We start from the raw sequence: 26781 nt of genomic DNA, 5'->3' as shown, positions 1-26781 counted from the left end.
TAATATATGCTAGACTCTTTCCCAGTTGTGATACTTTAGTGAATTGATTTTCTAAGTATTTTACAGACCTCAATTTACATTTAAAGTCTCAAGGTTTCATTCTTTTTTGGTGACATCTCAATTTAGAAATAGAAACAGATTTGATTAAGAAGGTCATTTAGAATTCAGGAAGGAAAAAATAGTGCAATAAGAGAAAGATGACTTAGAAGACAAAAACCAGTATCAGCAAATGTATTCCCAAGATGTCCAAATTTATACATCAAAGGACTGAAATTAGACCAAAAATACACAAGGAAAGATTTCATAAGATAAAACGGGCAGTCTTCCCTAAAATTCAAAATAGCTACTGGAAGAACACATAATCTAGCAGTGGTAACATCACAGAAGCAATGGAAAAATACTGAGAATTTCTTATTTATGGGTTACTTACAGATTTTATGATGCATTGGTTGTATAAAAACCAAAACTGACCTCAAATTCCCTACCCCCCCCAATAAAATATTATAGTCAATAGGAAAAGGCCTACCATGATACAGATTAGCATTACCTACCTAAACAGTTTTGGAGGTAAGATACTAAACCGTGTTTTATCCAAAATTTTCCTGATTTTGTTTCTTCCACCTGAAACAGTGTTTGCCTTTATTTTCTTATTTCCTTTCTCCTGTGATGTGTGTTCAATATCTCCTGGTACATCCTGGATTGAATGGCGATTACTTTTTTTTTCAGCAATTTTAGGAATATGAGGAATACCAGATTTTTCTTGTTCAGTCCTACTAAGTAACTCTTTGAACACTGTGGAAATTAAAAAAAAAAAAATTGTCATTTCTTTCCTTCTCATTAGCAAGATTTTATAGGAACAACAAATTTGAAAGATAAACAATCACTTTCTATTACTTGGCCTTTCAGTCTCATTCATTAAACATTATGAAATTTATACCCATCCTTCATCAGCCATATCCACTTATCTCTTCAGTTTTTTAAGATTTTTTTTTTTTAGTTTTTTAAGATTTTAAGTAATCTCTATACCCAACTTGGTGTTCAAACATGACCCTGAGATCAAGAGTCACATGCTCTATCTACCAAATGAGTCACCCAGGTACCCCTAAGAATATATTCCAATTTTTTTAAAAGTAGGCTTCATGTCCAGCTTGGGGTTCAAACTCATGACCCTGAGATCAAGAGTTGCACACTCTACCAAGTGAGCCAGTGAGGCACCCCTCTCTTCAGTTTTTATAACTAACCATACTTCTGATATTTTCCCAAAGTGGCAAAAGAAAGTTACTGGCAAGAATGGAATGAAAGTGGGCAGGTAGTATGTTTGAAAGTCCCGGGCTTCCTATTTAGTAATAATTGCTATATAATAACAATAAGTAATATAACTATTAATCAACTCAGATTTTATAGAAAGAAGTATTTAGACTTTATTATTTACACGTTATTTCTTATCATAATCTATATCACTTGAGATGAGATACAAGTACTGCAGTCAGGTTCAGTTTTGTAAAATTTAGCCAATTTAAAAAAAAAAAAAGTTTGACTGCACCTGTTTTCGCCAGAAATAAACAATACCAAATGTAAAAATAAATGACAATTTCCTCAAGACGACATTTCTGACAACTCCGTCACTTGTTATTCAGCTAAGAAACATTCACTACAGTGGTGTGAAGTAAACAACCAATCATTCTTAGGTAACTTCCTATTAACGCGAAGTCTGATGAGTTATTTCATTCTTAAGGAAAGTGAAAGCACACTGGAAGAACTGCCTGTCTCACAATCTCTTAGCCTAGATCAGAATTTTCACCTTGGGAGAAGGGCTATACCTCCTTGGGATCAGGTGAAAAAAAGACTAATCTGTGTAAGACTATGGCTCAATCCCAGGACCCTGAGATCATGACCTGAGCCAAAAGCAGAGGCTCAACTCACTGAGCCATCCAGGCACCCCCATACTAGGTACTTCTAATAACTAGTATAATTAGTAATTAGTGTTGCCTTTTCCAGTTAGGATAACCTATATTACCTACGTTTCATTAACTAAGTCCATAGTAATTTTTTTGTTCTTTTAAATATGCTTTTTGAAATAAGACAGATCAACTACTAGAGGGGGGAAAAAACTAAAAAGATAAAAGCTAACATAGAAGGTAACCTTCCTAAAAACTCATGGTGTCTGGGGGGGTCTGAATCAAAGCAAAATGAAGCTACATATTCTAGAATATGCAGGTCTTCAAAAGGTATAGCTTTGAGTAGTACTACTTAGTACCTTTATAAAAGAAAAACTGTAAATAGTACAAATGTGCCCACTGAAAACAGAAAACTTATCTTTTTTGTTGTTTTGGGGGTGACTTAACAGTTTCCTTCAGCATCAAAAGAGTTACAAGTAAGATTCTGAAAGACAAAGACTTAAAAAATTGATGCATTACAACAGAAAATAGCTTGGCATTCAGTTGTAGAAGTGGACCACTCTTGAAAGTTTCAACCAGGATGATGTATTACCAAAGCATATTCAAAGTTTATGAAAAGCATATTTTCTGCCTTCAAAATAATGGGGAATCTTTAGGAGTCACCTTCTCAAGACATTTTGCTTGATTAAAAAGCAATAAATTCCTTTTAGTTTCCTTTGAAATTTATGCTTTAATTTAAGCATGCGGTAAAGGCAAAAATGCCTTTTTGAGCTAAAATCAGTATGTACTCGTACAAAAAAAAAAAAAAAATTTACTGACCCAAGAACATGTCAGGCACTATACCAAATGCCTGCAGATTGCCCGTTGTAGAAGAGTTAAGTCTAAGATACGTGGTACAGAAAAAACATAAGCCAAGGGATTAAGACAACGGGAAAGGGAAAATCCTCCTTAATTAAGTCACTGTGTAAGAAAAGTTCAGTAAGGTGAGATTTTAACCAAGCAAAGGGAAGGGAAAACAGAATGACACTAGGTAGAGGAAATCTCAAGTTCGAAGATCCTGTCACAAAAGGAAACTTAAGGAAAATTAAGATGACTGGGGAATAAGGTAGATAAGGGGCCTAAAAATGCTACGGTGAGGTGTCTGAATTTTCTGTGAAAAGCAACAGGAAATCTTTAAATGGGCTGTAGATATTCCTGCCTGTGATGTGTACATAACCAACTTAAGAGTGTATGAAGAAGTTTATATCCTCACTGGACTTGTGTATACAGTTATAAATAAAACTGTAAAGATATTAATTTGCAGATGAAGAGAAAAATAGTGAATTTTAAAAATTAGTTAAAGTTCCGGATAAAAATTAATAGGTGAGTAAATGTAATTACAATGCCAATAAAGAACAATATTGAACATACGAATCAGAAATGAAGGTGCTGGAGAATCATAAATTTGATTACATAAAGATGAAAAATTTCTCAGTCCCTACCTATATGTATGTATATCCACACACGCGCACACACGCACACACACACACACACACACACACCCTCAACACATCACAAGCAAAGTCAAAAGGACCACTTGGGGAAATATCTGCAACCTTTAAGACTAAAAAGATACTTTCCTTTTTTTTAGTAACACATTCAAACAAATCAATGAAAAATAAGAAACTCAATATAAACATGGAAAATGAAAAGACTGTGAAAAAGAAATGGTAATATGTAAAAAAGGTATTCATCTTCCCTCAAAATTAAATGATGTGCATCAATAACCATAAAGTTGATCAAACCCACTACAGAGGCATTCTTAAATAGAAGTGTATGTAGATTGGGATAAACTTTTGGAAAGCCCAAGTACAGTATTGTCAAAATTAATTCCACTATGAGAAATTTATCTTACAGGTATATCTACATAAGCATAAAAGTACAAAGGATTTTTATTTCAACACTATAAACAGCAAAAACTAGCAATAACCAAAAATACCCATCAATATGACATTAGCTCAACACATTACAGATTACAATAGTATGTCAATAGATTCCTATTCAACAATCTCATAAGAAATAAATCTATACCAACTCCTGTGCAAAGTTTCAGAATACTGTACACAGTGGGGTCCATCTGTATACTTTCTTTAATGTTTTAATTTTTAAAACATACACATATATGACTTTAAAAAAAATGAAAATGCTAATAATTAATTATCTGAGTGATGTGATTTTTAAAGATGTTAGAAAGCTGTGAAAGCTAAGAGGAACAGATGAGCTAAAATTCCATGACACAAAGATCGTAAATTGAGATTGCCTGCCGTTTTCGTCTCTAAACATGAAATGGCAATGAGGTAGAAGGACTCTACTAGAGGAAAAATAATTTTTAACAGCTTCAAGCACTGGCATAAAAACTGGAATACAAAGAGACCCAAAGCAGTGCTGCCTTCCTCCATGGGACATATCTACTTGTAAGACAAGGCAGGAGGCTGGGGACTGGTTGGAAATTTCATACAGTCTTATGGTACTTAGGATACAAAGTCATACAACAAGGATGGATGTGCAACAAACACATGATGTATTTATCTGCTTGGGGAGGGAGGCTCAAGAGCAAATCTCAAAACCTCTGAAGGGCTGAACTTAAAAAAAATAAAAGACAGAAAGCCACTATACTCTGAACCAAAAGCCATGCCTCAGCCTGAGATTAGGGGTGAGGGTACAAGGACAAGGCTAACAAAAGCAGAGTACAATTTCCCACAATCTCTCCATGCTCAGAGACAAAACGTTCCATTAAGAGAAGGGACCTGTAACAAGCACAAGACAAACATCACTCTCAGTTTGAAACCTGGAAACATTTTAAGTAATTCTGTAACCCAACCTCACCCAGCCCTCACCTTGTATGCTTAACAAGAGGAAATGGCAAACCCTTTTCATTAAAAAAATATTAATTTCCCTACTTGTTATATACTAAGTATAGCATACAAAGAAAACATTTGCAAGACACACAAAATAAGACACAATGATAACCACCGGGGGAGGTTTGGCATGTGGAGAATAAAAACCCCAATTTTGGAATTAAGACACAAGAGTTTTATAATAAGAAATAATAAGAAATATAATAAGAAAATATAGGGAAGAGATAAAATAGATGAAAATATGGTGCAATAGAGAACTAGAATTTATAAAAAAGAGATTCAAATGGGAATTCTAGAACTACAAAATTATCTAAAATTAAGCTCACTGCATGTGTTCAACAGCAGACTGGATAAATAAGAAAACAGGAAAACTTTGCTTAAACACAGGTCATTAGAAAATATCCAAACTGAAGCACAAGTATGAGAAAAAATGGAAAGAACAGAACAGACTCTAAGTGATGCATGGGACAGAGATCTTTTACCACATATGATCTCACATGGAAAGAAGACAAAGTAGCAAAGGCAGTATTCTCAAGTCATAATAGCCACAAAATTTCTAAAGTGATGAGACATCAATGCACAAAATCAAAAGTTCCGCAAAGCCCAAACAAAATAAAGAGATTTGTACTAAGAGATCCTTTTTATACTTAAAATTGCCCTGAGTCCCGTTTATAAGTTATGGAAAATATTGCTGTATCTTTGTTTAGCCTTCTGTGGGCTATGGTTCCCATGTTCAGTTTTAAAAGCTCTGGAGTGCTTTGTGCCACCAGTCATTCTGGGACCTGGGCAGAGGTCTACTTCCAAGTCTTTGGTATGCTAAGTACGAACACACACACACACACACACACACACACGAACACACACACACACACGAACACACACACACACACACACACACACACCCATGCACTGAGCCACACACACACACACACACACACACACACACACACACACCCATGCACTGAGCCCAGGATCTCATAAACAACTTTATGGGGTTGTCTCCTCCATCTCAGTTAACAACCTACTATCCTTAGTTTAACCTTTTCAGTCCTCTAGATATAAACTAATAAACTGCCCACTCTAGCACTTTAGGGGGGCAAGTAAGAGGACAGTGAGAGTGTGGGAAAACAATGAAGCTGGCCTTGCCTTCTTGGAGCCACAGCTCCACCCTCAGAATTGTTTCGAGTAGCCTTATGTTGAAGGCTGCGGTCAATGCTACTGGATTATTTGGAGCTGAGGCCTGACAGAATGAGGAAAAAAAAGGTGGGAATTCTCTTTTTCATTCCTCAAATTAGCTTTTTCCTGAACCTTTATTAGTTTGCACACATCCAGGTTTCAGCTTGCCAGCTCAGGGGATGCTGGAGAAAAAAAAAAAAGATTAATCCACTGCTGGTAGTGAGACTTCGAAGTTTCCAAGTTCTTCAATGGGTGATCACGATTCTGGCCAGGTTTTATTGTTGAACTTAGTGGGAAATAAAGGGTGGCATGTGTTTATCCCATCTCACCTGCAAATGTAACCTTTAATTTGATTTTTATCTTCACAGATATAAGATAGGTACATCATAGTCTGTATTTGATATTCTGGAGCCCTTCTGGTTCTGTTTCTGGTTGTAGATTACACTGATTTCTAAGAGAGCCTCACAGTCTTTGACTCTGTACTTGGAAAATTGTAAATTTTACAAATAAGAGGTCATTGCTTAAATCCTTAAAAGAGGATTTTTATATTCTTTTGCTAGGCACCTTAAGTCTAGGGCTAGAGCCAGAGCCAAATCTTGAGGTCCTTCTGAGTTTGCTTAACAACAGCCCACATCCACCTCAAAGTTAGCTGTTCAAGGTCCCAATGCTCAATATAGACATTTATGTGAGAGTGGTCTGAACCCTGGCAGACCCTCTAAACTAGAAATCTGTGATTTTTACCTAGCAGTTCGTTTTCTCAGCTACAATCTATGGACTAAAAATGTCCATGGGAAAAAAGACACCTTTATGGGATACAGTTTCAGTGGGGAGGGGAAGGGATTTGACACATGCAGACTTTGCGCCCCTAGCAACTGCAGGATTTCAACTCTATAGCCTTTTCCTGGGAGTCTATTGCCCAAAAAGGCTGTCTCTTGGGTGCTTTACTGTACTGGTAATGTCCCAGAGATACACGGCTTCAGTTCACCTCTTTGTGGTCTGCTTCTCTCTCTGTTCTGTGTCAGATAGTTCCTAGCTCCCTTTTTGAATTTTTATACTTCTTCTAACTTTTCTGAGTGTTCTTAGTCAATACTGGAAACAGAATGTTAAAACAAGTTTAATTCATTTTGCACAGATTTTAGGTGGACTTTTACACAGATTTTAGGTGGACTTTTAAATTAGAAGAGTCACATCCTTCTTTCATTCTGGTATAGTCTCTATTACTGTTACATGAGTACTTTATTTTCCACATTTTCTTTTATATTTCCTGAAATAATGCTCAATGTTATTTATTGTTGTTCTATAGTCTGGGAGATTTCCTCAACTTTATTACCTACTCCCCTCTACTGTATGTTTTTGTCTTTGCTGCCATGTTTTAAGTCACTCTGGGTATTTCTTTCTCAGTGACTGTTCCTTTTTTCCCTAATACCCTATTATTGTTTTAAGAGATGAATTTTTAAATCTCTCCGAGCACAGCTCTGGAAATGTTCTTCTTCTCTTAAACTATTTTCTCCAGAATCTGTAAGCTTACTTATTAGGCTCTCCACCATGCTTCCTCAATGACCCTGGTTCTCTTATGCCTGGCCATCAGTTTTAATTAACACAAAAAGACTAAATATGGTTTGCTCTGGTATCATCTAAACATATCTATCTTCTGGTCAGTTTTCCTAACTGTAGGTTGTTTCTTTCTTCCTTTCTTCTAAAGATTTTATTTGAGAGAGAAAGAGGGTGCACACACACGTAGAGGAAATAGCAGAGGAAAGCAACAAGCGCACTCCCCAATAAGCAGGGAGCCTGATATGCAGCTTGATCCCAAAACCCTGGGATCATAACCTGGGTTGAAGATAGATGCTTAACTGACTGAGCCACCCATCTTATTTGTAGCTGGTCTCATTGTGTGTTCTATTCAGGACGACCTAACTGTGCAAACTTTCTTCACTGTAATGCCAGAGTTACTAGGGCTTTATTCCAGGTACGACATCCAGAATAAAATGCTCCATTTCTACAAATGCTTTATTAATATTCCTTCAAGATACTCTTAGGTGTTTTGTTTGGGGCAAAAGTCGCTGACCATATTTTGCCTAGGATAAGGAACAAGGTGTTGTGGACACAGGCCCCCTTTGCACTACCACATAATGCCTATCCTTTGCCACATCCAGTCTAGAGTTCTGATGGGCAATTGTTTCTCACCACTCAAGGAGTTTTAAGGTTGTGGCTTCCCTGCCTCTTTATCCTTCAGATCTCCTTTTTCTGTCTCTCAGGGGTCATGCTATTAACCACCAAATTTACTATCTCAGTATCTTTATACATAATAGTATGGTATCAGTTAGTAACTATAATGTGCTGGCACAAAAAGTTAAAGGTGTTTGATCTACATAAGAATCTTATGAAATACAGTTGAAGAAAGTCAAGCATGGAGAATCATTTACTCTCAGTGTCAGAGCAAGCTCTGCTTTCTTATTTTACAAAATCAGAATCTTTTTAATTTAACCCACAAGTTTTGTTTCTAGATTACTAGTTCAAGCTCAGGAAATACAGAAACTGTGAAGGCTTACTTATTTTACACTAAATAATATAGTATTAGGAAATTGTGAATAGATGGTTATGTATCAGATTTAACAGGATATAATTCAGTAGAATGGATGCAAGTGAAAAGGGGAAAAATATCAAATGTTTTATTTTTCACTATGACTAAGTACAGTATAAGGAAAAGTCAAAGTGAAAAAATAAAACACACTTCCTCTTCCATAAGCACAGCTTTTAAATTCAACTCCTAGTTTTCAAATTGCAATTCAAATGACCTAGATGAATTTTTCCTCCTTACTTCATTAAGACTGTTAAATTTTCTTTGATAATTTTCAAATTATTATACTGTTTTTATTGTTGCACTTCTCAAAATTTCAGAGAATATCCTTTGGTATCTTTTTTTTTTTTTTTTAAAGATTTTATTTATTTATTTGACAGAGAGAAATCACAAGTAGGCAGAGAGGCAGGCAGAGAGGGGGTGGGGGGAAGCAGGCTCCCCGCTGAGCAGAGAGCCTGGGATGCAGGACTCGATCCCAGGACCCCTGGATCATGACCCGAGCCGAAGGCAGTGGCTTAACCCACTGAGCCACCCAGGCGCCCCTATCCTTTGGTATCTAATGAAACCAAGTTACAGTAAGTCTTCCCTAAAAGAAAAAAAAATACAACTACAAGCTTACTCTTTGCTTTATTCTAACAGAAGCATGATCAAAGCACCGCCGACACAGCATTATTACATAGAAAGGTAAAGTATACCCTTACTAAAAATCTGGAATTCATTGATTAATTATTTTACTCAATTCATTTTCACAGAACAGCTAATCTGGCATTAATATTATTATATCAGAAAGGCTGACATTATTAATATTATTATATCAGAAACTTTAGCAGTACTATGATGTACACATTTGCAGGGGGAATAAATGCCTAACCATGACTTTTATGCTTCATTCAGATCATTCTAAGATTCACTCAGTGCTTCCCAGCAAAGTACATAGTGCCTCCTCAGCAGATATTTCATAAATGACTAATAGAAAGTACTTGTATACTTATTTTAAATCTTATTTCCAGGACATTAAAATAATACAAATAATGAAAAATGAAAATTCTCGAATACATAATACCATATCTTAACACTAAGGATCCTAAAAATGTTCTAAGAGCTCAGAGAGAACACATTTTATTAGTCTTTTCATTGTAATACTTTACGTTTTATTAACAAACAAAATAAAAAAAAAAATCCTCAGTTTTTACAACAAAACTCACCAAAAATGTTGGTCTTCACAGTAAGTGCAAGATGAGTATTATTCCTTAGAATTTCAAGGGCCTTCACAAATGTAATATTTTCAAAGTTTTGTCCATTTACTTCCATTATCTTGAAAAAAGCATTTGTAAAATATAAATTAAGACAAAAACTGTTACTTGTGCACCCTTAAGTTTAATGGTGGAAAAAAAAAACCTTGAACAAAATACACCCATATGTGAACAATGGTTATCTCTGTGAGAAGTGGGGTTACTACTGAATTTTTTTCTCTATATTTTGTTTCCCCAAATATCTACTAAAAACATTTTTTTGAAAGTTCACTCCCTCTAAGATCTATTAAAGCCATTAAAAAAAAAAAAACACAGTATAGTTTATATATGAAGGAAAAATTTTAATCATGTCAGATAAGATGATAAAAATTAGTGCCAGCGTATATATGTGCAAATTTTATTGAAATTTTCTAAATGCAAATTAACTGCATTTAAGAGAGAGAACTCATCCAAAAGTGATACACTGAATACATCTAGTATCATTTCCTGACAATGAATGAACCAAGTCAAGCAAAAAGTACCACTGTGATGAGTCCTTCCACATGACATGGCTCAACCTTCACAGCAGGGCTTTCCCAAATTTGGCTGTACCTCAAAATCATATAGAAAGCTTTCTTAAAAAATACTAATTCTAACAAAAAAGGATAAAGAGATAACCATAATGAGAAAAAAAAAAGGAGGAGAGCATAGAGCAATGCTCCCATTGAGATTAAAATAAAGACTGAGAAGCAAAATATTATGAGAAGAAAAAAAAATTCACAGAAATAAAATTCAGAGTTGAAAGAAGTCTTGAGTCTACATACTGAACTGTCTCAACTAGTACCCTGTAAGGATAATGAAGAGACTTAATACATCTCAATGAAAATTCTAAATTCCAAGGACAGAGAACAAAGAATCTGTAAGCATCACTTGCAGTACTGTGCAGTGGGACAAAGAAAGCTAGAAAAGAAAAATAAAGATTGGTTTGGACTTCTCCCGGGCATACTAAGATGTGATACTTTTCTGTAACATCAAAGTTCTCAGGGAAAAAGAACTATGACCAACGAATATTATACTCCACTGAACAAGAGCATTATCAGACATGCAAGGACACACAAAACTATAGTACCTACTGGCCCTTTTTGAGAAAAGTACTAGAAAAGGTACTGGTAGTACTAGAAGAAACTGTGAAATGAAACCCAATAATGGAGACACAGGGCATATGAAATGGAGGTAATCAATGAAATCAGTAAGACAGGTATAAATGTGTACATGGCTATTAGTGATAAACTCACAAAAGTTAATGTAAATGTCAAGAGTATTCTTAATAGAAGAAAAACAACATTAAAAATGACTTAATAGCTAGACCTAAAATTTCAGGTAATTTTAATAATAATTGAGGATACCAAGAGAAGTAAAACCTGATAAATTTTCTCTCAAGAATGAAATCATTTGATTTCATTGTTTTATTTTTTTCCGTGAAGAATGAGATGCTTAAATGTGTTTAAAATACTATAACAATAAATATACTTAGTCTAGAATTCTAGCACTAGATATTCTTAATGACTGGAGTGGATGAGTTAGGCCCAGAAATCTCTATTTTTAATAAGTTCCCTCAGGGGAAGAAGGGGATCATTATAACTCTAAATCAGCTTCTTAACCCTTTGATATTTGGGATGAGTTACTCATTATGGGGGATGCACTGCTGCAGCGTGTTGGAAGCTGCTTAGTAGCATCCTTGGCCTCTACCCACTAGATGATGGTTGCAGCCCCCAGGTCATGAGACTCATCAATACCTCCAGACATGCCAAATGTTTTCTGAGGGAGAAATCATTCCTGGTTGAGAACCCCTGTTCTGCAGTGTAAAACTTTTTATAATGTAATGTATTCATTGGTTTTTTTTTTTTTAAGATTTTATTTATTTATTTGACAGAGAGCCACAGTAGGCAGAGAGGTAGGCAGAGAGAGATGAGGAAGCAGGCTCCCTGCTAAGCAGAGAGCCCGATGCGGGGCTCGATCCCAGGAACCTGGGATCACGACCTGAGCTGAAGGCAGAGGCTTTAACCCACTGAGCCACCCAGGTGCCTCTATTTTAAAAGGAAAGTACATTAGTATGATTTAGTTAAAAGTACAATAAAGCTATATTCTAAATTAGTTTAATTAACTAGAATTTTAAAATGGGAAAACATAACCTTCCCAAGTAATTCACGTTAATTTGAAAATGACTCTTTGGTGTGCATGAGAACCACCTTGAGACCTGTTAAAATACAGATTCCTAGAGTTCATCTCTGTAGAATGTGACTAGTATGATTAACAGAACTGAGGCAAGCTTAGGAATTACATTTCTTAGTAACAAGGTTGTCAGGAATTACATCTGGGAACATACTGCTTGGTCTACAGCTACCTAAAGCCTTAATGGAGAAAATAAATCCTCACTAACTACCTCCTAGTGTCTTTTTCCTGGTCCCTCAACTGGCTTCCTCTGCTTATGCATGTAGTTCTGTTACTTATATGAACACTATTTAAGCTGAAACCATCATTTATGGTAATGTTTGGCCACTTACATTTTAATTTTTTTTTAATTTTTAAAGATTTCATTTATTTGAGAGAGAGAGTACTCATACAAGCAAGCATGAATGGTGGGCAGAGGGAGAAGCAGACTCCCCACTGAGCAAGGAACCCCACGTGGGGCTCAATCTTAGGACCCCAGGATCACAACCTGAGCCGATGGCAGATACTTACCCGACTGAGCCAGCCAGGAACCCCTCATTTTAATTTCTAATTGAATTTCCTCAAATGGATCATGCTTACTTGTAGAAATATCACATGTGAAAAAAAAGCAGCAGACAAATACTTCCTAAAAGGCTTTAATTCATGTGGTTGGTTATTTACTTACCTGATCACCACGTTTCAGTCCAGCATCAGCAGCTTTGCTACTAGGTTCTACTCCTTCAACGAAAATACCAAACCCCTTCTCACTCCCTCCATTAAGGCTGAAATGCAGAGGGGACTCTCGGGAAGCCTTCTGCAACACCACCTGTCTCCACTTGGCCTTTGCAGCACAGGCAATATTTAATAACCGGAGATGACCATTCATTTTCTAAGAACATAAAAAAGGGTATAATGTACATAAATTTATGTCTCTATCCCTTAAAGGCTTTTAAAAATCACCTAAAATTATTAGAATTAGAGTTACCTTGAAATAGAGAGTAAAGAACATGGAAGCCAGGGTAAATAAAACTGAAGGAGGGCAAACTTTCACCCCAGAGTGCTGTCAAGAAAACGATCTCACAATACGATTTATAAAAATGGCTCAAAAGGATTCCAAAATGATATCTCTTCATGGAAGACAAAACATTATTTCTCGTGGCCTAAAATTTCCTAGTACATCTCCACTACTATCTTGCTCGTCTCCAGGACGTTACATAAATCCAGAATCTTTATAAACCTTCATTTAAAACCTTAAAGGACCTGAACTACCTTTCCAAATACAGTCATACTGAAGGACATATTCAAGTCCCTACCTCTTCTGGTTATATTATTCCCATATTATTCTAGATCTTTCCAAACTTTAGTAATATTCTCAAAATTTCAGATTTTAGTATCAATTTAATACTCAACTATTCTCAAATAGCATAGTATGTGTAAACCTCATAACTCATGCCCATAAAAAGCAGCTAAAGTTTCTTCAGGATAGGGACCCCACCTTACACGTGTTCTGATCCTATTCTCCTAACACCTTGGGAGTATCAAGTAGAACTGAATAAATACCTGATGACTGAATGATTACCAAAAAAGAAATCCCATGACTGTAAGGCAATTTCTATTTTCCATTAGCCCATAAATATCTACACAGCTGGCACTGGAAAACCCAAATGATGGTGATAAGCTTCTTATCACCTCTTAATCAAGTTCCCTGTATCTGTTCATTCTTCCCATTTTGTTTGCATAGAGCTGAAGGGCTGCTGAGAAGGCTACAGGAACTAAGAGGTAAGGGAATGGACAGAAACCTGCCTATTTGTCCCTTTTTCAACTCAATCCACTTACATTCTGAGTAAAAGCAATGGTTCTTGGGCCCCCAGATTGTTACATTCATTAGCTCATTATAATCCTTATAACAATTCCCAGAAACTAGACGCTACTACTTATAAAGACAACTACAGAAAAGGCTGGGCTACTTGCCCAAGTTTACATGTCTAACAAGTGGTACAGTCTGAATGTTAATTCAGGCAAACTAACTCCTGAACTGCATTATTAATTTACTTCCTAAAATTTCAAGTTGCTTGGAGGATATAAATCCAGTTGCAGTTCAAAGTTTGTATCTGTCAGAGTAAATGGAATTAAAAGTAGCTACTGTGTAAGTTAAAAGGACCTTGAGGGGGTTATCTTAGGTGTTGTATATTTAGAACAAGTAAAATCACATGCAGAAGGGAGACTCAGAATGTCTAATGTAGAACTGATACATAAAATAGGCCTTTAAAGTTGCACAGAGTTCAAATAGCAACACTAGAAGAAAGAATTTAAACCTGAGAACTGGTAAAGAATATAAAATAATCTGGTTGGGTAAAATCAAGGGTGCACAGATAAAAAGACTTAAAATGTAGGTGAGGGGCCTGAACATATGAGGAATTACTTTAATAGGAAATACTTTAGTTCATTGACAAAAAGAAATATTCGTCTCATTTATAGTTTAAAAACAATCTTTGGCCACACAAAATGGACTAAAAAAAAATACTAGAACTAAAATTACCTAGCTATTACAACAGATGAGCCATGATTAAATGAGGCCATTTTTAAATGGGGAGTGACAAAGGAATGGTGGAGAGAGAGGGGCTATAGGGAATATGTGTACTGCCACAGTTAGTGACCTAAGTGACTTTAGCAATGGACATCTTGGTCAGGGAATTCAAGGAAAAGAGAGAGGGAGTCCACATAAACACCAGAGTTAATAAGCTTGGGTGACTGGAGAAAGCATTCTCATGAGTCTTAATATGAAAATAGAAGAGTGACAAGGAAGCCTGATTTTTGCTTGGGTTAGTGACAGAAAATGAGCAGAATCTAAAATATAAATTTATAAGTTCTCAGAGCAGACATTCAAAACATAGAAACAGATAAAAGTTGTTGTGAATTGCTGTTATTTGGGAATGAGGAAAATCCCTAAACCTTGAAGAAGATAAATTCTTTTAAGTCTTACTGTATCTTCCAGATTTTTTTCAAATTCCTCCAGAAATCGAGTCATAGCAGGATCACCTTCAAAATCATTAAAGTGATTATTTACCCATAATAACACAATCCGTGTTACCTGTGGAAACATGAAGGAGGCAGCATACAGTTATGAGAGGCTTTCTTTCTGCTGAGTATATTCCAAAAGCATGTCCAAAAACCAAGGGGGAACAGAGTTTCATGGCTAATCCCTTTACCCACTCCCTGTCCTGCATGCAAAAGGTTCATCCTAACAGAGAGGCATGGTTTAGTTTGACCTTCTGTTTCCTGGGGGATACAAGCAAGCAGAGAGGGCCAAGAGTATACCCTCAGTGGAAAAAAACCGCCATAAATCTGCATGCTAAGCTGTAAGAAATACATAGGATGTATACCCCAGAAAGTATCCTAAAATGTGAGCTTCTAAGGGTAGACAACCATATCAAAAGGGTTTATATAGTCGAGCACATGTTTAGCCATAAGTCTTCACATAAGCACACCTGAACTTGCCGTATTACAAATACTGTGACTTTTCAAAGTTGTAAAGTGATTTGCTTACTTCATGTCACAGATTAACAGAAAAGTTAATGGAAGCTGAACTGAATCACACACCTAACAATGGAAGTAATTTAAGTTATATATAAACTGAGGTAGAATACACATAAAAGCCAACATTTAAACCACTTTAATGTGTACAGCTCAGTGCACTTAGCACCTTCACAATGGTGTGCAATTATCATCACTACCTAGTTCCAGAACACTTTTATCATCCCCAAAGGAAACCCCATTCTGATTATGGAGTCACCTCACCTGCCCTTTCTCCCAGCAGCCACTAATCGGCTTTTCTGTCTCTCTGTATTATGTCTGTGGGATATTTCACACAAAATGTGACCTTTCATGTCTGGCTTCTTTCACTTAGCATTACGTGTTCAAGGCTGATCCATGTTGCGGCATTTCCCTTTTATGGTTCAAAGACATTTCATTACATGACTATACCACACTTTGTTCCCCATTCATCAGTTTATGGACACAAGGGTTGTCTCTACTTTTTGGCTATTGTCAATAGTGCTAGGAACATCTATACCTAAGTTTCTGTTTGTATACCTGTTTTCAGTTCTTATGGATAAATACCTAGGAAGAGAAGTACTTTTTGAAGAAATGCCGAACTTTTTTCCAGAGCACCAGTAACATTTTATGTTACTACCAACAATGTATGGGAATGTCATTTTCTCCACATCCACATCTTTGGTAATGGTTGTTACTTCCTTTCCTTTTAAAAAGCCATCCTAGTAGGTGTGAAACAGAATCTTACTCTGGTCTTGATTTGCATTTTCCTATGAATAATGGTGTTGATCATCTTTTTCATGTGTTTGCCAGTCATTTATGTATCTTCTTTGGAAAAATAGTCTATTCAAGTCTTTTGCCCATTTTTACATTGTCTTTTTGCTGTTGAACTATAAGGATTCTTTATACATTCTGGATACTAGACCCTTATCAGACATAAGATTTACAAATATATTTCACCTATTCAATATGTGGTCTTTTCTTTCACTTTAAGGCTTTAATTTTGATGAAGTTTATCTAATTTATTTTTTCCTTTGTTTCTGCTTTGGATAACATATCTAAGAAACGACTGCCAAATCCAAGGTCTTTTTTTTTTTTTTTTAAAGTTTTAAAAGAAGAGGTTTTATTTTAGTAAAAAGAGCACATATCATTGCAAAAGATTTATTTATTTATTTATTTTTAATATTTTATTTATTTATTTGACAGAGAGAGATCACAAGTAGTCAGAGGCAGGCAGAGAGAGAGAAGGAAGCAGGTTCCCCGCTGAGCAGAGACCCAGGACCCTGAGATCACGACCTGAGCCGAAGGCAGCGGCTTAACCCACTGAGCCACCCAGGCGCCCCATCATTGTAAAAGATTTAAACAATACATATGAATACAAAAAAGTTTAATAAGGTCATGATTTTTAACCTCTTAAGAGTTTTATAGTCTTAGCTCCTATATTTAGGGTCCCTGACTCATTTTGAGTTAATTTTGTGTATGGGATAAGGTAAAGGTCCAATTTCATTCTTTTGCATGTGAATATCTAGTTGTCTTTCATTCATAGTTTTGCTCATTCAGCATGCCTTTATCTCCTCAGCAACTGCTTTAACTACATATAACTCCAAAGGGGGTGGGTAGGCAAGCCTTTGGTTTAAACACTTTAGTTTCCTTAACAATGGAATTCCCAAGTCCAGGTGCATCTAATTTATTTCTCTTAAAATGTAACACAGGGGGCCGCCTGGGTGGCTCAGTGGGTTGAGGCCTCTGCCTTCGGCTCAGGTCATGATCCCAGGATCCTGGGATCAAGCCCCGCATTGGGCTCTCTGTGCAGCAGGGAGCCTGCTTCCTCCTCTCTCTCTGCCTGCTTCTCTGCCTACTTGTGATCTCTGTCTGTCAAATAAATAAAACCTTAAAAAAAAAAGATATAACTCGGATGATGGATATTGGGGAGGGAATGTGTTGTGGTGACTGCTATGTACTATATAAGACTGATGAATCACAGATCTGTACCCCTGAAACAAATAATACATTATATGTTAATAATAAAAAAAGGTACAACTCAGAAAAACATACCAAGAAATTATGATCCTACTTTTATTTTTCTTAAAATAAGTAACTTCAGGTTTTTTGCTGAGGTATTGCTAGTCTTTCTACCGATGTACAAATATCCCATGAAATAAGGTAAGATAATTTAAATTAGCAATGTTTAATGTAAAAAAAAAAAAAAAAACCCAAAATAAAAAAAACCTCAAATGTAGATTTAAAATAAGTCACAACAGAGAAATATTAAGGTCAAAATGACTAACTGTTTCAAAATGATTATAAAGTCTTTAATTCAAAAATCAACATTATTTCTATTTTGGGGCTTACAAACAATCTTAAGCTCCCCTAAAAATAATTTACTTGGTGAATATTCTTTCTAAACTATTAAGTTTTAAATGTTTTACTGATCTCTTTCAGAAACAAACACTTTGATAAAGTTCAAAAATATTCTTATGCAGCTATCATGTTTTCTGAGTTTATAACTATACTACAGCTTATTTCAGTTTTTAGCTTTAAAGGCTTATATCAACTTTTTAACATGCTTTTTTCCTCAAAAGTAACTAAGTAGATCTATGTTTTTTAGGTGAAGTAAATTTTGTTATCAAAATAAATATTTATCAACTGTAAAAGGTTTTTATGAATATAATTTATAGGTTAAAATCACTTCCATGCCCTTCATATTTACAAAACCAACCTTATCCCGTAAGTTGTCAATTTTAAACCATTCCAATAGTTTGATCCCAACATCCAAAGGACTTTGAAGAAATGTCCTGTAAGTTAGTAGGAAATCTTCTATATAAGTTGGGTCCACAATAGAGTGTTCTTCTATTAAATGCATGATGAGACGCTCAGGTGTTGCCTAAAAATCCAAGGACAGAAAAGATGATAAACAAATAGCTGAAGAAACAAAGAATTCTACTGATTACTTTCCTTTGTAGTCACTCTATTACACAATTCCTCAAAGCAGAGTTTCACTGTTAAAATACTTAGCAGTGGGAGAAGGTAGTCCTTTACAGATTGCAGTCCATCAGCACCCAGAAGTTGAAAAAGAGAAAAGGCAGAGGAATGAAAATACTCAAAAGCATTTACTCAGTTTTATCTGTTTTAATTGTCATTTCATCCTGGCAGGGCTTTTGAAATTCAGTGATTTACCCCTACTGGGGCTTTTTCTGTCATTTTCCCACAGTTGGTAGAGGTAGGGAGATGACATCTTAAGCCACCAGATAGAAGAAGTTAAACTTAAAAAACAATACAAAACAAAACCTTCCCTCCAAATTTAATCATCTTCAAATCTCTTTTGCCCCAGGCTATAGGAGCAGTGCACCAGTTTAAGACAGTGTGTTTTGCTGTTCTTACTTCCTAGAAAAGAAGTTTCTTTTTCTACAATTTCTCCATGCTAGTTCACCATTCTGAGAGGAACCAGAAGTTCTATATATAGTTTTTACATTAATTCAGAGTTTTAACTGCTTGCCTGTCTCCAGATTTATAAAAAGAAATGTAAACAGCATTTATCTACTGCTCTGCTTTAAGCTTCTGAATCAGTGTTAAAATTTATTACCTTTGCAGCCTTTTCAAAAGTGTGGAGATAAACCATATGCTAAACCAAATATAAAAAGCAACTGCTGTCCACAACATCAAATTTCAGTTCACCCAATTTCACTGATGAGAATAACTATATGGTAAACATACATCAATGCTAACAATGTTATCTAAGAATTTAAAAAAAGGTATATAAATCATTTCTCTAGAATGAAGTCAAAGTAAGGTTTTTCATATAACATTTAAGGGATGAGGCAACCACAGGTTCATTCCTGTTCTTTTTCCACCCTCTAAAACAATCTAAGTCAAATAGTACAAAGCTGGGCCTAACTTTCACAAGCCAATCTTGAGTTGAGGTCTTTAAATCTGGTTTTTAGATCATGTATAGTTAAGTTGGGGGAGGAACTCATCAACATTTTAAAGAAAGGCCATTATTCTGACTGGCTAAATCACTAGGGCAGTATACCTGCAGAGACTAAGCCACATATTCAAAAATATATTTAAAGGTGAGCCCCACAGTCGTACAGAAGCATGTCACCAGAGCATCTGGGTGGCTCAGTTGGTTAAGCAACTGCCTCAGGTTGTGATCCTGGAGTCCTGGGATCCAGGCCTGCAGGGAGTCTGCTTCTCCCTATGACCCTCCCCCTTCTCATGCTTGCACTCTCTCTCTCTCTCTCATTCTCTCTCTCTTTCAAATAAATAAAATCTTAAAAAAAAAAAAAAAAAGTAGCAGCAGCATGTCACCAAAGGGCTCACTAGTGTCCAACAAGGTGGGATTCTGGGAGACAGGGTGAGCAGAGCTGGTAGACAAAGGAGATGAATGGAATGGTGACACTGGCATGATAGAGACTGGTTACAATGAGCAAGCAAGTAAATACAGAGAGCATAACAAGAGCCACTCCTGGAGAAGGCAGTTACAAATATGAAAAGAGAAAAGACAGGTAAAACTGTGGTATAGCACTGGAACTGGGAATGCTAGTATGAACTCCTGAGTATTACAAGTGGATGGAATCACATACAAAGCTATAGGTGCATATGCATTTACTGTAAATATACACTTAATATAAATATACTATATAGTACAGCAAATACATATACATCTTTCCTTACAGTGTCTGATCAAAGGCTCTAAAAGAAATAACACCCAAGTAGAATGAAAGATTAAGTGCCAAGATCTTAGGTGGTGGTAGTGGTCACTGTAAGAAAATTTTATTCATTCATTTGAGTGAGAGAGCAAGAGAGAGAGACAGAGAGACACCAGTGGCGGGGGCGGGGGGCAACAGGAGGGAGAGAAACAGACTACCCACTGAGCAGGAAGCCTGACTTAGGGCTCGATCGTAGCATCCTGGGATCAGGACCTGAGCCAAAAGCAGATGCTTAGCCAAATGAACCATCCAGGCACCCCTAAAAGATTTTATTTTTATGTAATCTCTCCACCCAATTGAAGCTCAAACCCACAAAGCTAAGATAAAGAGGAGCATGGTCCACCAACTCAGCCAGCCAGAGCACCCCCCCCCCCCCAGATCTTAGTTTTTAAATGCTATTCTCCATTAGGAGGATCTAGGGCTCTCTGGAGAAATGGCTGATTCCAAAGCTGGAACAGGAAAAGTACAAGATGAGCCTGAACATCATGTTTTGACAGATAATAAGAAAGCTCTCAGGAAAGGATGGGGACATATCAAAAGGATACAGGAGTCAGCCTTATGAAGGTCTCCTTAGCCAAATCTGGGACAACTTGACCACTGGAACGACGATAGAGAGTAAAACACAAAAATCCATGCCAGTATAATTGAACTGATGGGAGAAAAGGGAATTTTCATCCTTAGGGAAAAAGATAATAAATGTAAAAAAAAAAATCTGGGAGGGACAGAAAATCACCATTTTAGGCAGGAGTCAATGGAAGACTGGAGGACAGAAGTTAGCAGAACATACAGACACTATGCCAAAACATGTCTCCTCCAAACAGTTAACAATTACAAATGGTATAGTGGTAACTTGATAGTGAGGAAATCTGACAGACATCAACATGACCAGATGATTACAGCAGATTTTACCAACGGTAGGAGGTTCAGGCTGACATTACATGTTCCCTAATACAATGCAAAGAGAAGAACAGGACATCATTTCTGTGGAATTCCTACCAGAAAAGCATGAGTTGTGTCTGCTCATGAGGAAACATTGGAAAGATCCACACTGAGGATGACACTACAGAATAAAAGGTTGTTCTTTAAAACTGCTGAGAATATGAACAGAAAAAAACTGTTCCTAGAACAGACTCAAGTGACATATGACAACTAAATGCTACTGTGTTCCTGGTGAGATGCTGGATGAGAAAGGACAAAAGCCATTGCTGAGACAGTTGGTGAAAATCTAAATAAGGTCTGTGGGCTGAATGGTTGTACTGTATCAATTTTTATTTCCCAATTTGAAGGGTTCCATGGTGTTTCTGTAGGACAGTGTTGTTTTTAGAAATACACAATGGAATATTCAGGAGTGATGCATCACACTTGCAGACTGTTCTCAAATGATTCAGAGAAAGATGGTGACAGTGGAGAAACTGCAGTGAAATGCCAACAAGCAGTTAGGGATTCAGTGAGGGAGCTCTGCACCGTTCTTGCAACTATTCTCTAAGGTTGTAATGACTTAAAAACAGAGAGTCAAAAAAACATGAGCTCCCATAAAAAAACAGTCTGTGCAATCCACCCATATGTTTATCTTTTCTACATACAAAGCTTATTCTTACCAGTTTAGGAAAAGAAAAAATGTTGCAGAATTGCCTGACTCCTGAGGGAAAATGGATCTGACATTAGTCCTTCACACTATTAAATAAGTTCATGCATTTGTAATGAATAACAACACATTTACTTACTTTGCAGCCAAGACTAGGTTGAAAAGAGAAATGGTTATAAGTTTTTATTTCCTCTATTTCAACTATAATTTCTCTATCTTACAATCTAGAGATCTTCCAGGAGACAGGGTATTGGGGGAAGGGGAGGAAGGAGACAAGGGGGCAAGGAGATAAAGGGTAGGGAAGAGGGAGCTAGAGAAAACAGTATGGGGATTAGTATTCAGACTTCACAATGTGCTAAGGTTTTTGATTTACCTCATTTAGCCCTAATAAAACCTTGACATACCATTTTCAGGTAAGAAAGCTGAGGTTCAGAGAAGATAATGCCTATTTCAATGACATAAATATCCAGTAACCATCCTGCATCTTCATCTACCATTCTTTATACTTTTGTGATTAGTCCTTTCATTTTCTGTTTTGTTTCTAAATACTGCTGCTATTTTTTAAAGTTTCAAAAGTTTTTATTTAAATTTCAGTTAGTTAACATACAGTGTAATATTAGTTTCAGGTATACAATTTAGTGATTCATCACTTATATACAAAACCCAGTGTCCACTGTCAACAAGTGCCCTCCTTAATACCCATCTCCTCATTTAATACCCATCTCCCCCACCACCTTCCATGTAGCAACCTCAGTTTGTTCTCTACAGTTAAGAGTCTGTTTCTTGGTTTCCGTCCCACCCAATGCCCATTTGTTTTCTTTCTTAAATTCATACAGGAGTGAAACCATATGGCATTTTTTTCTCTGACTGACTTATTGCTGTGTTTGATGACATCAACTCCCATTATCAATGGATCATAAATTTGAAAGGAACACTTTAACCATTGCATTCTAAAATAATATCCTACCCATACTAATATTAAATGCCAATGTCATGCTTATTAAAATGTGTAAAAACCAATGTAGAAAAAAGGACAAGAACTAACAGAATTAACACAATTATCTTGCACTGCACAAAAAGTAGTTCAAAGCCTTATACATAAGAAAGTTTTATTCTATCAGTGACTAGAATAATAAATAAAAACACCCACCTTGATTACAATGTGTCCTTTCCTGGTTCCACTCCGATCTAGTTCACGGTGCTCATGTACCATAACAATTTCTCCCTCTTCCTCAACTTTATGGGTATTCTTCTCCACATGATTTAAAATTCTCCAATAATCCTGCTGGGCTATGCAGACAAACTGTCCGAGAATAACATGGGGACAGTTAATGAACCTGTAGTACATAAATATATCACTGTGCACCAAGGCCGAACACAAAGGTAAGAAATCAAGTGGCATCAGTTCTTTTTTATACAATCCCTTTAACCCTTAACAAAAATCAAGGTGAAATAAATAATTCACATACAAAGACACAAGAGGTTAAATCCTTTTGAATTCTGCTCTAAAAGGAGAAGTGAGCATCTACTTCTCTCAAAACAGACACTAAGCAAAGAAAACATGAAGCAGGAGTAAGTTAGAAACAAACAGAACTTAGAAGTTCCTATTTTTTTCCCTTTATTTAAAAAAAAAAAAAAGGACTAAGCTGGCTATTACCCAATAGAGATTTAACAAACCAACATTTCATGTAATCTCTTCTAAAAATTTGTTCTTTGTTCAATTCCACAAATGTTTGAATCAGACATAAAATTTAGTTTTGTTTTATTAACTGTGAGCTTCTGAAAACTCCCACTTTTCAAATGAAGCCATTTGAAGAAAAAACAGGCTCGGCCATTTTAAATCAATAACAATAAGAATACAAGAGCAAAGAGATAAACTTACCTGACAATCATCTACTTTAGTTCTAACAACTCCATGCATGTACTGCTTATCCAGAGTGGGAGTAATTCCAAAACTATTTCCCATAAAGAGATTTTCAACTTTTCCATCTGGATGAGTGATTTCTACAGTGCCGTTTAAAATAACATACCATGAGTCAAGCTACAGAGAAAAAGACAGGTTTTAAGAACATGGAACTTGTATTTTAAAAAAGAAGAAGAGCTGGTTATATTACTTTATACTCTGTCAGAAAACATCCTATGCCTGTCGATGCAAATTAATAAAACTTATTTTATTCTTTCTTCTTTTAGTCAGGGAATGACATCAGAAGGACTTTCATAATTAACCAAACGAGAAAATCAGAGTAAAATGATGCAATGGTTAAAACTATAAGCTGCTGAAATCTGCATCCAGACCCTGCTACTAATTGGGTGAGTGACCCTGGGCAAGTTATTTAACTTCTCAGTGCCCCAATCTCTTGATTTCTAAGTGGGCTTAACAAGAATACCTATCATAGGACCTTTGTCTTAATGAGTTTAAACATACTAAGATACATACTGAGTGCTTAGAAGAGTGCCTAGGACATGGTAAACATTCAAAAGAAAAAAAAAAAAGATAGCCAGTAATTAATTCAGAATTAATTTTAAGGCATAGTTGACAAAGTACTGAAAATTTCTCTTAATGTTAAGAAAATATTGCCTTCACTTATATAGCAACATAAGATGCTCCTAGAAGTTAACTCGATGTGTATCAGGGAAAGACCACTTGCTCTCCTTTAGTATGCCTCTTACCAGCCTACAGTCTCAACAGTTTAAAGGTGATTCAAGGGAAATCTGGATTATCAGTTCTGAAGGAGAATCAGTAGCAAAAAATTTTTTTTTCCAAAAGCGTAGGGTTTTTTTTTTTGATATTTCAAATATGAAATTCACTCACTGTGCGATTTGTGGATAACATAAAATTGCTTGCGAACAGGGACTGTGTCTAGTTTTTCCACCACTATACTCCCTGTGTCTAGAATAGTACCCAGCACAAAGTAGGCAAACAATAAATTTTTGCTGACAGAACTGTGAAAAATTAAGAAAATATAAAAATTTGTGGAAAAGTTTTTCAAAATGCCACTGTTTATACAGTTGTTAGAAGTTTAGTTTCTCCAGGTTTATATTACTTTAAACTGATGAAACAGTTAGTAGACTGTTTTGCCTTTTAAGAAAACTTAATAGTAAATTCATTTGTTCATGAAACTTTTTTCTTGAGTATATCCTATGTGCCAGATGTTTAGGATATGGGGAAAAACATGTAAATAAAGCTAAAGATAAGGCCCCTGCCTTCAAAGAGAGGCCATCAAATTTTAAAATAACTTGAATGCCTACATATTATTACTTTTGCAGGCATATAATAATTACTTAACCACTGATTACAGAATTACATTTTAGTCATTTCCAATTTTTATTATAAATATGTTGCAATGAACATCTTTTGGCATAACTGAGTTTTATATTATGTACTGAACCAAGACACTCAAGATGAGTGAAACAGGATAGACTGTTAATTCTTCAAGGCCCATGTTAAAAATTTCTAAATGACTTTCCAGAAATGTTATTTTAGCAGTATATGTCCTTTTAGCAGTATATGACAATTCTCATTGGCTGATATGTCAGCATTAATTTTTATCAGTTTGATAAGAAAAACTGAAGAAATTCCTAACAGCAGTAATTCCTCTGCATCTTCCCTTTACCCACACAAAGTTACCAGCCAAACATTTCTTAATATAGAACTGCCACCACATAAATGTCTCAACTGACAGGACTCCACCAGGAGGCATAGATATCAATACATTTTACTTCTTTTAATGTATAACATAAAAAATGGATAAGGAGAGTAAGTAAATAACAAATATTTTAAATAATGACATAAATATACAAACAGAATGATTAAGAATTTTTTTTTAAAAGCATTACAACTTGAGAGAAACAAATCTGGGTCAATGGACATTATTTATTGAACATCTATACTAGTTCACTGCTGGGAAATAAAAATTAAGACAAAGCAAAGCAAAAACAAAAATAAAAACCTGCATCTTCAGAAACTGTAACAAACCCAAACTCAGCATTCATATAAAAAAAAGTAAAGATTTACATAAGTTTATGGAAATTAAATCATTCTAAAAATTAGCTGCCATACTAAATAATATGCAACATTAATATGCAACCCTACCTCTTGCCCATCTTCAAGAATAATAGCTCCAGCCTGTTCGACCACTTCAAAAATCATCACTGTGCAGAGTTCTCTCCTTACAGACATGGTCATGTTTGCAAAAGCAGGAAGCTGGTGCATAAACTCCATTAATTGTTCTACCAAAAAAAAAAAAAAAAAAAAAAAGGCAATTTTGGTATAGACACCATTAAAGGTTACACTTTAAAGATCCAATAAAATCTAGAATTGAATACCCAATTTCCTAATCAACCTATGAATTTATGTTGCTAACACTGAGGAAACAAGGGGCAAGATGACTGCTGGTTAAAGAAACACACACACACACAATGATTTAATAGATATTTCAGAATCACACACACAAAAATAGGTATATTGGAAGATACCAAGAATTCACAACCTCCAGAGAGTACCAGAAACCCAGAGACTGAAACGAGGCTAATTTTCCTACTCTATCATTCCACGGTAGTTAAGTTAGTGACATCTTTCCATCTAACAGATTAGCAAAAAAGTCTTTTGTCTAGTTTTTACTGGAATAGAGTTAAAAAAATAAATTTCAACAATTAAGCAATGAAGGGCAACAAATTTGAATTCTAATACCCAACTGTTGAATCAGCTGCAAGGTAACTCTTTATAACCAACTAATGTTTATGAGTGCTTGCCTTAGGCCAACATTACTGGTACAGATACATGAGTAATAAAATAAATATTAAGGGAGAAACACATATACAAGCAGTCAGCTAAGAGATGTAAAAGAATTAATTCTAAGGTCCTATCTACCCAGATAACTGGGACATAATTATATTTCAATTTTTTAAAAACTGTGAAAAGAACACAGTATACAATTCTT

The 26781-nt window shown here is 35.7% G+C and overlaps 1 protein-coding gene across 13 annotated transcripts in view; it reads right to left on the bottom strand.

Moving 5' to 3' along the window:
• Positions 1–26781, bottom strand: part of RAPGEF6 (Rap guanine nucleotide exchange factor 6) — a 196224-nt gene that overhangs the window by 59764 nt on the left and 109679 nt on the right. For all 13 annotated transcript variants that reach the window (XM_082725616.1, XM_082725624.1, XM_082725621.1 and 10 more), the window contains 8 exons: positions 25935–26071; positions 23724–23882; positions 22992–23144; positions 18267–18431; positions 14979–15086; positions 12681–12884; positions 9758–9866; positions 552–792 (listed from right to left, as the gene is read on the bottom strand). In XM_082725616.1, the coding sequence (XP_082581742.1) occupies positions 552–792; positions 9758–9866; positions 12681–12884; positions 14979–15086; positions 18267–18431; positions 22992–23144; positions 23724–23882; positions 25935–26071 (1276 nt within the window). The remainder of the gene's footprint in view (positions 1–551; positions 793–9757; positions 9867–12680; positions 12885–14978; positions 15087–18266; positions 18432–22991; positions 23145–23723; positions 23883–25934; positions 26072–26781) is intronic.

The sequence above is a fragment of the Mustela nivalis genome, assembly GCF_964662115.1.
Source record: "Mustela nivalis genome assembly, chromosome: 3".
In the NCBI taxonomy this organism is placed as follows: domain Eukaryota; kingdom Metazoa; phylum Chordata; class Mammalia; order Carnivora; family Mustelidae; genus Mustela; species Mustela nivalis.
This window is presented reverse-complemented; position numbering and strand designations above follow the sequence as displayed.